The sequence below is a fragment of the Esox lucius genome, chromosome 16 (assembly GCF_011004845.1).
Source record: "Esox lucius isolate fEsoLuc1 chromosome 16, fEsoLuc1.pri, whole genome shotgun sequence".
Taxonomy (NCBI): Eukaryota; Metazoa; Chordata; class Actinopteri; order Esociformes; family Esocidae; genus Esox; species Esox lucius.
Genome location: NC_047584.1, coordinates 29,826,152 through 29,842,200, shown reverse-complemented (window position 1 = coordinate 29,842,200; position 16,049 = coordinate 29,826,152). Strand labels below are relative to the sequence as shown.

The 16,049-nt window shown below is 44.4% G+C and overlaps 1 protein-coding gene across 1 annotated transcript in view; it reads right to left on the bottom strand.

Moving 5' to 3' along the window:
- The window catches only part of LOC105023500 (CUB and sushi domain-containing protein 3), a 254,024-nt gene that overhangs the window by 100,296 nt on the left and 137,679 nt on the right, over nt 1-16,049 (bottom strand). Inside the window, exons 33-35 of the mRNA XM_034286761.1 lie at nt 9,660-9,773; nt 9,382-9,477; nt 8,032-8,235 (exon numbers count right to left, since the gene is read on the bottom strand). Of these exons, the coding sequence (XP_034142652.1) occupies nt 8,032-8,235; nt 9,382-9,477; nt 9,660-9,773 (414 nt within the window). The remainder of the gene's footprint in view (nt 1-8,031; nt 8,236-9,381; nt 9,478-9,659; nt 9,774-16,049) is intronic.

Here is a 16,049-nt window from a genome sequence, read left to right as displayed (position 1 = left end):
TTTATCTGATTCAACACTTGATATGTTGTCTTTATACTATTGAATTAAATTAGTTGCACATCATTGCATTCTGTTTTTATTTGCATTTAACTTTTTTGGAAAACGGGGTTGTTGTATAAACATAACAGATATGTATCAATTACTTTTACCGTGGTATTAATCTGTTGCTTTCGAGAGATACAAATTGTAGTGGTTCCTTCATTGTCGACCAGTGACAGTTTTTGAGATTATCAACATCTTAGTCAACAGGTTACTCTTACACATTAGTCTTATAGCCGACTTCAGACCATGAGAGTATTGCTGCCTACATTCATTATCAAGTCTCTGAGGGAACACTTGTCCTTGGAACACAATGTTGTCACTGGAATGTAAATGTCACTTCTTTCCAATTCCCTGAAAGGAGAAAAAATGCTTGAGCGCATGCAATGTCATTCCGCCTTTTTCCCACAGAGGTGTGTTTGGTTAAGCAACGCGGCGTGATTGAAGGTTGGCCCCACCTCTACATAGAGCAGAGCTGTCAACACCTAACGTCTCTCAAGGTGGAAAAACAGAGCAAGGACGCTCAATCTGCGACTCAACTGGGACCCAATTCCCTACGCACTCACTACTTCTGACTCAAGCTCCATCAGGTTTTGTATAGAGATGTATAGAAAACGCCCTGTCATTTAATTTAGTATGCTGCATGTAGGAACACACAAATCAAATTATTCCTCTAATCCAGTTCACTGCAATTTTAAACTCATCAATATTTTACAGGTGACATCCCCCTGACTCCCACACAGAGTGATGATCTCTCTCGATCTCTCACGCACACACACACATACACACACACACACACAGGGGAGATCCTAAAACCCAATTTTCTGCGGTTGCAGGGAAACAGACATGCAAACATCCTTGAAGATCACAATCAACATTGTCTCCTCAGTCCTGTGGTGAAACAGCCATGTTGAGTACTACATAAGAACATCTGTCCTGTGGTGAAACAGCCATGTTGAGTACTACATAAGAACATCTGTCCTGTGGTGAAACAGCCATGTTGAGTACTACATAAGAACATCTGTCCTGTGGTGAAACAGCCATGTTGAGTACTACATAAGAACATCTGTCCTGTGGTGAAACAGCCATGTTGAGTACTACATAAGAACATCTGTCCTGTGGTGAAACAGCCATGTTGAGCACTATATAAGAACATCTGTCCTGTGGTGAAACAGCCATGTTGAGCACTACATAAGAACATCTGTCCTGTGGTGAAACAGCCATGTTGAGGACTACATAAGAACATCTGTCCTGTGGTGAAACAGCCATGTTGAGTACTACATAAGAACATCTGTCCTGTGGTGAAACAGCCATGTTGAGTACTACATAAGAACATCTGTCCTGTGGTGAAACAGCCATGTTGAGAACTACATAAGAACATCTGTCCTGTGGTGAAACAGCCATGTTGAGCACTACATAAGAACATCTGTCCTGTGGTGAAACAGCCATGTTGAGCACTACATAAGAACATCTGTCCTGTGGTGAAACAGCCATGTTGAGCACTACATAAGAACATCTGTCCTGTGGTGAAACAGCCATGTTGAGTACTACATAAGAACATCTGTCCTGTGGTGAAACAGCCATGTTGAGTACTACATAAGAACATCTGTCCTGTGGTGAAACAGCCATGTTGAGTACTACATAAGAACATCTGTCCTGTGGTGAAACAGCCATGTTGAGTACTACATAAGAACATCTGTCCTGTGGTGAAACAGCCATGTTGAGCACTACATAAGAACATCTGTCCTGTGGTGAAACAGCCATGTTGAGCACTACATAAGAACATCTGTCCTGTGGTGAAACAGCCATGTTGAGCACTATATACAGCTACCTCTCTGCCATACAGTAACACCACCCATCCCAAATGGCACCCTAATCCCTATTAAAGCACTCTCCTTTTTTTTACCAGAGCCCTATAGACCAAGGACATTACTTGGGATGCAGGCTGTAATCATTATAGGTGCCCTTCAGAAGACGTTACGTATCATTGACACATCTGACACGTGTAAAGCCTCCAACAAAGACTGCGAACAATGCTAGCATGAGCACTGGGTGATAGGAGTGGATTTGCGGGAGTCAGCTGTTTAGACACGGAGGGGGTTGAAGAACCAGACACCTTACTGTAAGGTCTGGACCACTTGACCCTGCAACACTACATAGGGTACACTACACAGAGAACAGGGAAGTGCACTACATAGGGAACAGGAAAGTACACTACATAGGGAACAGGAAAATACACTACATAGGGAACAGGAAAGCACACTACACAGAGAACAGGGAAGCACACTACATAGGAAACAGGGAAGCACACTACACAGAGAACAGGGAACTGCACTACATAGGGAACAGGAAAGCACACTACATAGGCAACAGGGAAGCACACTACATAGGGAACAGGAAAGTACACTAGATAGGGAACAGGGAAGCACACTACATAGGGAATAAGGATCATTTGGTAATATGCTTTAGTCTTGGTACTGTGAAAATCGGTCTTTAAGCTTTGGATCAAACACGCAACATGAAATCATTGATCTCTGTTAGAACAACTGCTAGAGAGCCACCAGATAAAAGCTAATGTAATTGGTCGGGCATGATTTGATACCATGACAATCATGTGAGACTGACTAAGCACACACAAAAAATAAACACACACACACACAGAAAAACACAAAGGCATGGGCAATCACTAACACACAAACCATCCACAAATCAAAGTGAAATTCGAATAGGATTCAAACATTACAAAGGCTGTCATACAAAGAGCAAACAAGAAAATTAACCATGACCTCTGACACATGGCAGTACCTTCGCTTGTTGGCCTGCAATCTGAAGACCAAATACTGTCAGTCTGAACCTACACGTCATCATAGTGAAAGGGCTGATAAGATCTTAGATAATAACTACATATTAATGTTGCTTGTTGCCAAAGATAAATTATGTTCCCATAGTACTGTACAGACAACAACGATGTGTTTGTAAATCGTATTGCCTGGGGATGGAAGACCCAAAACTAACACTCCATGATTTTGGTTTTGCACTCCTAAATTACTTCATGGTTTTTTTTCTTCTTTCAGGAGGGGCAAATGTAATCACAATAGAGTGATTTGCTGGTTAAACAACAGAACCCATTATTATACAAGACAGTCTTTTGAAAGGTAACCTAAACGCGCATTGTGTGACTAGCTTATATATCCAAAAAAACTTTCCGTGCAGGTTACATGTACACATCTGCTGTCACATTTTACAAAAAGGATTTAGAGTATTGAGCATGTCTGTTGGGAGAGGCAGTAGCTGTCAAAGTGCCATATATCATTAATCTGGATGAGTTCTCCCACCCCAAGGAGGGGGAGGCTGCTTACTCAGTGCTCCTCGCTCGCTACAAAAATAGAACTATATGTAAAAATATAATGATCATAAATATTTTTAGATGAAACCACATCCTGCGTAGTTTCCTGCCTGTTTGGAGTCAAGCGAGTGAACGAATACGTGAACGAAAACATACGAACAGCGCCGGGCCAGTTATGAGAACATTGTCCAAGAGCCCGGTTGGTCAGCGACTGTGTTTAACGGAGAGGCGTTGTCAACGCCACAGGCCTCGTTTGCTGACGTGGCCAATCACACCACAGTCCCCGCGCCGGAGAACGCAGCTGCCACGAATCACCGTCATCCACTGGTGCGGCGGTAAGCCAGTAAATGTTCTGAAAGGCGCCATCATCCTCTGAACCCCTCAGTGGGGCGCCCCCAGGTGGTGAGGCTGGGCAAAAACACCACCATTAACACGGTCAGGGGCGCATGCCCGTTCCCCTCCTGGACTCCCTGATCGCCTGTGTCACACAACCTCGTCCGGTTGGCTTACACAACAACGGTGGTCGGGCCTGATCACCGGTGACTACAAGTCAAGCTACAGGGTGTCAGTCACGGAACCTGCCAGTGTGAGGTCAGTGAGATCCGCCCCCGATCCCATCCGCAACAACTGGAATGAAGTGAGGAGGGTAAAGAGCTTCAGAGACCCGCCCCCGATCCCATCCGCAACGAACCAGCCTGAAGTGGGGAGGGTGAAGCGCTTCAGAGATCCGCCCCCGATCCCATCCGCAACAACTGGAATGAAGTGAGGAGGGTAAAGAGCTTCAGAGACCCGCCCCCGATCCCATCCGCAACGAACCAGCCTGAAGTGGGGAGGGTGAAGCGCTTCAGAGATCCGCCCCCGATCCCATCCGCAACAACCGGAATGAAGTGGGGAGAGTGAAGAGCTTTGGCTTCGTTCTCCAATAAATGAACACCAAAAGCAGGCTCTTCTGAAGAAAACCCATCAGTGCCCCTTCGCCCATAATAAGAGACGTTGTCACGGGACCTCTGACCCTCAGAATGTTATGCGGGTGTGATGCTGGGATACTCTTGACAGGCTGCCTCACTGCTCGGTTTGACAACTGCTCCGCCATTGATCGCACGGCACTTCAGAAGGTGTGAACAGCCGAGTTCATCCCCAGGGCCAGGGCTCCATATCACCCAGGACCTGTACAACTGGCACTGATCAGAGGACAGCCCCCCCCCCCAAGCCACATACTATTCACTAACTGCGGTGTCAGCGCTTTAAATCTTTAACCGAGAGGACCCTTCAGAGCTCTGACCCCAAAGCCAAAAGGCCGTTAAACAAGGCTGACAGATTATTGTCAAATGTCCACCCAGTCTATCAGCATTTGTTTCTCAGGACACACACACAAATACACACGCACACGTGCACACACACGAAAACTCACACGCGCACAAACAAAACACCCGATACAGTTTATTATCCAACCCAAATGATCTTCCGCCTCCACACACACACTCAATACTGGTACTGTAAATAAACAGCTTATTGTTATTCATATCCTTTTGTATGTGTTCCTTGTTAGTGCTATTCAATTCACTGTGTATATATATTCACTGTGTTACTGTTTGAAGGTTTTCTTCACTTCTATTCTATTGTATCATTATTCGAGGTGAACATGGGGCCAGCAAGTGAGCATTTCAATGTTATTTAATAGCTGTGGTTAACAAAGCACACGACACACACAAATCTGATTTGATTATAGCTAGGCCAGTCTTGAATCCAAAGAACAGCAGCATGCTATTTGGAGCCCGGGCCCCACCGACTCAACTCTGGACATCAAAGGCAGTTCCGCCGCTTTTTTAATTCCCTCCTTTCTAATTAGTGACCGACGAAAACCTGGGACATCAGGTTGGTGCAGTTAATTAACCAAGTAGAATAGAGAAGCTGCAGGCTCTGAATTAGACCGTGCTGGTTTAGGGCACTGCCCCAGTATTAAACCTTGCTGGTTTAGGGCATTGCCACAGTCGTTTCAATTGTATCAGTGACTTTGTATCAATGCTTTCTCAGTGGGAGGTGTAGTTTGACCCAGACAGTGATTTACAATGATTTCTCAACAGGGGGCGTAATTTGGCCCGACAGTGACATCCAATGTTTTTTCAATGGCGGGGGGCGTATTTTGGCCAGACAGTGGAGATGAGGTGTCCCAATCTGGAGACTGTCCAGATGCTTTCTCGTGCACAAATGTTATTTCAGTGTAATTTACAGACCAATGAAAGCGCTAGTCAAATGTGGTACCACACTCATGTGACACCAGACCAACACAACAGAACTAATTTGGTTTTCCATTCTCAAAGCATTATCACTGTACCTTTTCAGCTGGAGTGACACAGAACTAAAACTTTACCTTATATACTCATACCCTCCATACACTGAATATAACGCTTCAGTCATTTAACCGACACTCTCTTCCAGAGGGACTCACATGTGCATTTAGGGCTGAAGTGGCTTGCTTAAGGGCATAGCAAAAGATTTTATTTTGAGATCAGAAGTTTTAAATTTTAACATCAGAAGTGGGATGACACGATGAAGATCAGACGTGGGATGACACGATGAAGATCAGACATGGGATGACACGATGAAGATCAGATGTGGGATGACACCAGGAAGATCAGACGTGGGATGACACCAGGAAGATCAGACGTGGGATGACACCAGGAAGATCAGACGTGGGATGACACCAGGAAGATCAGACGTGGGATGACACGATGAAGATCAGACGTGGGATGACACGATGAAGATCAGACGTGGGATGACACGATGAAGATCAGACGTGGGATGACACGATGAAGATCAGACGTGGGATGACACGATGAAGATCAGACGTGGGATGACACGATGAAGATCAGACGTGGGATGACACGATGAAGATCAGACGTGGGATGACACGATGAAGATCAGACGTGGGATGACACGATGAAGATCAGACGTGGGATGACACAATGAAGATCAGAAGTGGGATGACACAATGAAGATCAGAAGTGGGATGACACAATGAAGATCAGAAGTGGGATGACACAATGAAGATCAGAAGTGGGATGACACAATGAAGATCAGAAGTGGGATGACACAATGAAGATCAGAAGTGGGATGACACAATGAAGATCAGAAGTGGGATGACACAATGAAGATCAGAAGTGGGATGACACAATGAAGATCAGAAGTGGGATGACACAATGAAGATCAGAAGTGGGATGACACAGTGAAGATCAGACGTGGGATGACACAGTGAAGATCAGACGTGGGATGACACAGTGAAGATCAGACGTGGGATGACACAGTGAAGATCAGACGTGGGATGACACAGTGAAGATCAGACGTGGGATGACACAGTGAAGATCAGAAGTGGGATGACACAATGAAGATCAGAAGTGGGATGACACAATGAAGATCAGAAGTGGGATGACACAATGAAGATCAGAAGTGGGATGACACAATGAAGATCAGAAGTGGGATGACACAATGAAGATCAGAAGTGGGATGACACAATGAAGATCAGATTTTTTTAGAGCTGCTTTTGGTAGTTTCACATTGTTTTAATTAATAAACCAGTGTGGTAATAGTCTGTAGTGATAGCTGCAGTAAAGTCATGGGTGGTAATTATGAGGATGTGGTTTCAATCTGGTTTTTGGTCGCTTGCTCGTTTTGAAATCCCCCACGTCACAAATGATCCCAAGTTTTAATTATAAGCTTGCTGCAGCAACATCAACCAGTATTCCAATTTAACATGTAAATACATAAGTCTATGTATTTCCATTACGTCAATACCATTTAGAAATGTTTTAAAATCTCATACTAATCTGAATGACACTGCATTATTTCATTGGGTATGCCGATAGAACGCAGATTTTTTTAAAGTGTGCTTACTTTTTAACAATTTGCATAACAATTTTTTCTATATTACTGTGGGCCTACAACAATATATAAAACTGAGATCCTTAAACAATAGTTAAGTTCTTCAAATGATCCTTGAAAGGGCTTGAACACAGGCACATAAGTATTACTTTCAAGGCACATACACGGGGACAACCTGAACAAACCTCCGTGTCCTCGTCCATAAGCTACACATTAAGCGGTCCTTGGCATGAAAGCATTTGAAAACCCCTGGCCTTGACAATACGATAAAAAAAAAAACAAGTCCATTCCCTTTGTGGGAAACCCAAATTCCGGTCCACATGATCCCTGGTCATTTCGTGACACACTCAGCGACTCCATTTAATCCTTCGGTTAACCCCTGCAACAGCCGTTCCGCTACTGTGAGGAGTTTCAGTTACAGTAACCCTCACAGGAACGGTGGAAAAGCACCTGAACTCATAACCCCCATTTCACATTATTCAGAGACCCCACTGGCAGCCAGCACCCAATTCCTCACTTCCCTCTCCTGCCGTAGGTCAGTTTGCAAGTGGCAGCTAGTGATCAGCGAGTGGCAGCGGGCAATACGATTGGGCATTTAGCAATGGGCAAGAGCGTGGGGGGAAGTACCGGAGTGTGACTCGGGGGCCGACTGTGAATGAGTTCCCGATGAATAGTCCTGTTATCTCTGGCTGTTGAGACTCCATTTGGGTATGCCGGTTTCCCGGTGGATGTGGCGTCTGCGTGGGGAGCCTGCTCAGCCTACTCACCTACACAGGTGGGCACAGTGCCGTTCCACTGAGCCACGGCGTTGGGCACAGCCTCACACCGGATGGCGGAGGAGCCGTGCAGAGCGTAGCCCGGATTGCATTCAAACAGCACCGCGGTGCCGATGCTGAAATCATTCCCTATACGCTTCCCGAACCTGGGCTCTGGTACCGAGCTGCACTGCGAGGCACTGGTCCTGGGGACAGCTGGGGAGGAGAGGGCGACGGAGAAAGAGATTGAGACAGAGACAGAGGAGGAGGCAGTGAGAGTGAGACAGTGAGAGAAACACAAAGTGAAACATAGAGAGGGACAGAGGGGGACAAAAGACAAGGAGAGATGGATGGAGAGATGGGGTACAGACAGTAGGAGGGAGACAGAGAGAGAGAGATATGGGAATGGAGAGAGATAAACTGGGGGAAGCAACAGACATGCCCCGTTCATTTAAGGATCTCTCCTTTCAGCCATGCATTTCATTGTTTGGAAGGTGCTACTGTACTCTAATAATAAGAACGTTTTTTTTAAAGACCTGTGATTTTTGAAGACCTGACCTCAGTATAATATACATGATATCAAAACAAGTTCAATACCAGATTTTTTATGTCCTATTTCAGTAAAAAAAAAATATATATATATATAAATATAACAAGCATACTGACATATCTACATATGTGATGCATCTTCATTCAGTTAGGATGTTTTTGTTAACTGTTCAACCATTGAAATGAATGTAGCTACTGCTTAGCACTGGTCTTGGGAACAACTATGAGGAAAGAGACAAGATGGCTGAAATGCCTTCTGGGTTAGGGTTCAATTTCTTTCCTAAATGACATTCAATTCAGAAAGTACACCAAAATTCCAATTTCAAATCCCTCTAATGCCTTTCAATGAGGAACATTTGGAATTTGATTTAACTTTGTGAAATGACTGGGATATAAATTGAATGGCCCCAACCCAGAGACTGTCATAAATAAATAATATTTTCAACAGACAAAGTGAGAGCTGTACTTTCCCTGCCTATCTGACAGCTAGAGAGAAGACAAGGGGAGAAGCACAAAAAAATGGGACATGGTGGTAAAAAAAAAAAATCACCAAACACTAAGAATATCCCATATATTGCATATATATACACACATCTATCCTTGGCTCTTCCCTGCCCTACTCGCACACTCAATGAAGCTGCTTCGAATGGTCCTTGCAAAGCCACAGAGAACGATCAATCAAAAACCCCACAATGTTGCGCAGCCAAATGGACTCCCAGCTAAGATTTTAAGCAATTAGCTATTAAAGAGGTGAATTCATCAATCTTAACATGAAATGCAAGGGGGGGAACATGAATAATATATCAAACTTGCCTTGATACACAAAGTGGAATCCCTTGCTTGTCTCTGGACCCACAGTGGTAAACTTGATTGTGATTTTGTTCCCAGAGCTCAACGGTAATGTCTCACCTGGAGGATGAAGGTTTATGTTTTGTCAACTCATCCATCACCTTGAAGCAAATATCTTTGCAAATGTTGTTACTATTTATTTAACTAGGAAGGTCACACATAAGGTGAGCCTCCTCCATAGGTGAGCCGCGTTGTGTCACGATAAGACAAATTGGTTGTTGTATAACACGTGTGTACTCTACCTGAGAGAGAGCCATGGATGGAGGAGAGTAGAGGGGAATCTGGAGTTGGCCCATCGTAGATCTCCACAACATCATCCACCAACGTCTGGAACACCACAAACTGACCAAATAACACTAGGGAGGGAGGGAGGGAGGGAGAGGGAGAGAGAGAGAAACAGACAGACCTCAATATCAACAGCCCTGACCAGGGTGACCCAAAAAAAGGAAAAACCTTGTATAGACTAAGTGAGCATGGCCTTGTGCTAGAGAGAGAGAGGCTGCCAGAAGCCTGGCTCTTGATAGAAGACAGTCTATGTGCACACTGCCCACAGAATCTGTTAGAAACCGAGCTGTGCTTTGGGTATTGCCATATGTAAGACCACATTAGAGACATGTTTACCTAGATCATATAGGCCCACAACGAACTTGAAATCAAACATTGATAAAATCTAGTAGGCAAAACATACAATCACAGCTGGAAGATATGTGACACGTCGCCATGAGAAAATGGCATCTAGCAGAAAACAAACAACGATGTGAACATAACTAACAATCATCTCTTTATTTTACTTCGCTTGTCAGTCATACTTGTCGCTCTTTGCACAATATTCCAACACTGTATATACAGAGTTGGAAAGGGAGGGACAGACAGAGAGAGAACAAAAAGAGAGAGAATAAATGAAGATAAAATAGATGCTGTTAGAAATTCAACATTATTTATTCCTCCAGAACTATGATCTATGCTGCTATCCTTCAGCTCAAAAGACTAAGACAAATGACTTTCCCTCTCACCAAAAAGGTCAATTAAGCACGGTCAATGTATCTTAATATGAAGAAGAAACATGCTTTGGGAAGACCTCAATAAGCCTGTTCTTCAGATTAATTGGGATCTATTGTTTTTCAGTGTATAATTAATCTTTTAAATAATCTATAGGGGAGGGGTACTTTTTCCATGCTACATTATGTCAATAAACAGTATAGAGAAACTTCATACATATATCATACGCCTAGTCTGAATGAATCCGGCTCTCATTATATTAAGTGTTTATTTACGTTGAGTATCTTAATGTAATCTTCTCATCTAACTGAATCAGTAGACCCCTAGACACAAAGTATGACAAATCATACCCTAAACCCTAAGTGGAGCACTGCTTTCAACTGGTGCCAATAAAACCTAGTGTACTATATAGGGTTAAGTGTGCCATTTGTTATTCAGGCTGAGACTGAGATAGATAGCAGGACTAATCTCACCCTCTACTGCACATCTATAGGATCAGGCGACGCCTCGTGAAAACTAAACACTGCCTCGTTCCAAACGGCACCCTTTTTTCCTATGTAGTGTACTACTTTTAAAGCAGGAGCCGAGGAGTAGTGACAGTTGGGAAGCCTTTATTTATCCCTTATTTTAGCGGGCTGGTTGACTGATAACCCATTCTCTTTCACAGCAACGACCTGGGGAATTACAACCACGGGATGGGAGGAGTGAGCCGAGGATAATTAGGTAGCCATGGCGTTAACACCCACACTCTTACAATCAGCGCCATCAAGGGTCCTTAGAGACAACAGAGAGCCAGGACACTTGCTTGACAGCCAGTCAGAAAGGTGGCGCCCAACACGGGGGCAATGTCCCCTTCGTTCGCACCAGGGCGTCCGGATTTGATTTCAGACCAGAGGGTAGGGTGCCCTCTGCTGACCCCCCAATTCTACTTCCAGCAGCATCTGGTCACCCACCCAGCGACAAACCCTTGTTAGGTTCAGGAGCCAGCCAGCAGTGGGAGTCGGGTGCTTTGCAGCTGGAAGCACTAACACGCTGACTAAGACGCATGGACGCCAAAGGTGAAAGCGGATTAGAATGAGCTCCTTCCGCTTCATCTAACGAGTGAGTTTAAACCCTAATTGTTATAACTGAGAAATTATGGTAATTAGATTTATTCAAATCCACATTAGCTTTCGCCAAAGCAGCAGCTGTTTTACAGAGGGGCCCAAAAACAACAAAACAGCATTATATTAACAACAGATACATAACTTAGAAATTAGGTCAACAATGGGCCACTTCAGAAATGAGGCTGTGGACTATAAGAGACTGAGTCAGAAATGAGGTTGTGGGCAACAATGGGCCACTTCAGAAATGAGGCTGTGGACTATAAGAGCCTGAGTAAGAAATGAGGTTGTGGACAACAATGGGCCACTTCAGAAATTAGACTGTGGACCTTAAGAGGCTGATTCAGAAATGAGGCTCTGGGCTATAAGAGACTGAGTCAGAAATGAGGTTGTGGACAACAATGGGCCACTTCAGAAATTAGACTGTGGACCTTAAGAGGCTGATTCAGAAATGAGGCTGTGGGCTATAAGAGACTGAGTCAGAAATGAGGTTGTGGACAACAATGGGCCACTTCAGAAATTAGACTGTGGACTATAAGAGACTGAGTCAGAAATGAGGTTGTGGAAAACAATGGGCCATTTCAGAAATTAGACTGTGGACCTTAAGAGGCTGATTCAGAAATGAGGCTGTGGACTATAAGAGACTGAGTCAGAAATGATTTTGTGGACTACAATGGACTGAGTCAGAAATTAGGTTGCGGACAACAACAGACTGAGTCACCAGTGACAACCCATTCCCTAAACAGAGCACATTTTTCTAATTGTTTGCCAAACCTTCATTTTGACGTGGAAGTCAGGCTGAATCCAAGGTCTACTTTAGAGCTGAGCTAGTAGTTGTGTTCATAGCAAAAGAGGAGTTGAGGAGTTCTGAGTGATGCTACTAGGTCAGAAGGGTGCCGCTGTGTGGAGTTCTTATCAAGATCAGTTCAGTAGCCGCCTTTGTAGAAACCATGTTCAAAAGGAGTGCTGTGGATTGAGAACAGGGTACACTACTTTTAACCTGAACATAGCTAGGGTGTATGATGCCTGTAGTGTCTGGACTTGGATACATGCGACATACTACAACAGTGACAGTAGCACTTACTACTATAACTACTAACGTCTGACTGCTAACCAGCCAGGTGTATTCTGACTTCTGACAGCTAACCACCCAGGTGTATTCTGACCTCTGACAGCTAACCAGCCAGGTGTATTCTGACAGCTAACCAGCCAGGTGTATTCTGACAGCTAACCAGCCAGGTGTATTCTGACTTCTGACTGCTAACCAGCCAGGTGTATTCTGACTTCTGACTGCTAACCAGCCAGGTGTATTCTGACTTCTGACTGCTAACCAGCCAGGTGTATTCTGACTTCTGACTGCTAACCAGCCAGGTGTATTCTGACCTCTGACAGCTAACCAGCCAGGTGTATTCTGATTTCTGATAGCTAACCAGCCAGGTGAATTCTGACTTCTGACAGCTAACCAGTCAGGTGTATTCTGACTTCTGACAGCTAACCAGCCAGGTAAACTCAGTGTACTCAGCCAGGCAACTGGGCCATAACTCTGAGAGAACGGGCTGTGCTAGCACTTGGTGCTTCTGCGATGTACCTGAAACATGTTCCAGCCCGGAGCCACAGATTCAGAGGAGCCTAAAGGCACAGCCACACAGGCCTACGTGCTGGAGGGAGGCAGCCACACTGCCATGCTAAACGGAGGAGGAACGGCAACATATGTTTGTCCTTGTGTCTATGAATTATCCAAAATAATCTGTCATCTTCACTTTATGCCTGTATAGAGTTCTCCTTCCTGGCAAACACACACACACACACACACACACAGACACACACCCCTCCAGGTTGGCGTGTGTGTAGTCCCTGCCTACAGTACACCAGCTGCAGCAGAACTTTATAAATTACAATTTCTGTTTTTTAATAAAGGTGACTGTCAGCCTGGCTGAGTCCCAAATGGAGCCCTCTTCTCGGTCATAATGAGCTGGTGCCGTCAGAAACAATTCACCCCACAGGGAACCTGGTGCCGTTTGGGACCGGCCGACTACGGCGGGAAGTAGATGGAATACATAAAGCGAAGACAAATGACAACTGGACACACAGAAACACTGGCGCGAGCACACACACACACATATTGAGTTGTGCTACCGTGTTTTGGCTCGGGGCTACCGCGGGTGATTTACAAACAGCTGTGGAGGCTGGATACAGACATTGTTCCTGTCCTTAGAACCTACTGTCTTAAAGATCTAGTAGAGTCTTTCATGCAGCCCGGTTCACCTACTGTTAGAATGCATGTCCTGTACAATACTGGACTGGGTGAAGATGCCGTGTCCTTGGGGGTCCCCCTAAACACAAGGCATTTCACTCGAGCCGGGCAGCACATTGGGTCATACGTCACACCAAGAGAAGTGTGCATGATCCACGCAAGTTCTCAGGAAACCGCGAAGACGTATTTTGTAGCTTTATGGGACAAACAGGATTAAATTGTTAAGTGCTGTCTCATGCTAGCACATGATTTACTATCAATACATACAACAATAATGTTGAATGATGTTAATAATAGCAATCCAACAGATTAAGAATAGTTCATAGGTTCAACTTCTGTGCTGTTACAGTAATGTGAACAAGCACTTAGGCAAGCTGAAGCATGGCCAGTAACATTAAAGTAGTAAATTAAAATCACACACTGACTAAGTCACAATTTACTACTCAGTTGTACGCTCAAGACGTACATTATTTGAATGTTACATATCTTATATACAAAGATATGTACAGATTTTCATAAAAGTTATTTTCCAACTTCACAACATTATGGGTAGAGATGCAGGGAAAAATGTATTCATATTGAACTGTTCCTGGTGGAGAAATAACTATGGTAGGCTATCCATCAAAATCTGATAACAACGTTATCCCCTCGTCCGTGTGTGTGCGCAAGTGTCTTTGTAAAACTGTCACACTTCACCCGTCTGTGAGAGACAGAAAATATGTATTTATTCTACCTAAGAAAAGGTTGGGAACATTTAGCGAGAGAATTGGATCACATGTTTCGGCTGTGAGATGACAGAAATTAGACTTGATAATCCATCCAGATTCAGGTCAAACTGTTTTGACTAACGCTGGCCAGCAATCGCTAAAAGTGGGGATTTGGTAGATCATGTTCAAAAACTAACTGTCCAGCTTTTCAAGTTATCACATTTCTTTTCATTTTGCTAGATAATTTAATCAAAGTTGGCAAAATAACGCTGTTCAATTAACTCAACACCATCACTTTGCGTTCTGGTAAAATGTTGTACATGAATGCGCAACCAACTCGCCTCAAAGTACACTGCACCCATTATAAGTTCCGCCCACTAAGATGCAATCAGGGCGAAATGCCATGATTTTATGGAAAATCACTATTATAACATTAAAAACACAGAGCGGCAAGAAAGAGCAAGACTACCAAGAACTGAATAACTTGGGAACGTTGACCTCAGCGCATCATTTGGCGCGTTCAGTCACGCCATCCTGTTGGACTGCATGGAGAAACTCCCAGGCCTGTCAGACGCTGTCCCAGACCGGTCCATCTGACTGAGCTCACGGTAGGTCAGACACAGTGGTGGTCAGCCAGGGGTCCCTCGAGGCTAGCCTGGGGCCGGTTTGGTTTTCTGCCTACACGTTCTCAGTAGGCAACGTCTTAAGGAGACATGGGCTTGGCCTTCCCTGCTAAGCCGTGTTTCAATATCGTTATAATATTTGACAGCCAGCACTCATTTAAGGGCCATGTGAAATGTGACCAAACAGAAAATACATTTATTCAAATTTTACCAGATACGTTGACTAAGAACATATTCTCATTAATGGAAAGAGAATAAAAACAAAAGAAAGAACCAGAAAATAAGATCATTAACAGTGCAAAGAAAACATCTCACCCACCAGGCTCTCACCCATCAGGCTCTCACCCACCGGGCTCTCACCCACAGGGCTCTCACCCACCGGGCTCTCACCCATCGGGCTCTCACCTTCCAGTCTCTATCTCCAGTCTAATTCAAAGCTATTCAAGCGTTACTTTAATCTCCTTCTGCACAGTAATCACCTCCAGCCATTACAGTCAATAAATCATAGTAAACCTGTTAACTCGTTGCTGCAGAGAAATGAAGGACCCTTTGTCCTTTGGGGGGGGGGGGGGGGGGTTCTATTCTACATAATGTACATATGGTATACAGATGATGGGCCATAAACTTGCTTAGCATAAAATCTAAACAAGCTGCTCCCCTTATCCAACACACACATAATCACACATACACACATAATCACACATAAACACACATACACACATAAACAAACATGCATGGGCACACACATACACAGGTTGGCACTAAAGCAACACACACTAACACAACCCACGCACACACTCACACAAAATCACATTTACTATTCAAAAAGGAGTTGAAATGTGTTTAAGGTCTCCGTGTGTGTTTGTGTGTGTGTGTGTGTGGACACCTCGGCGTACGGATAACGCTTCCCACTCCTCACCGCAAGGCTGCCGCAACCAACGACAAG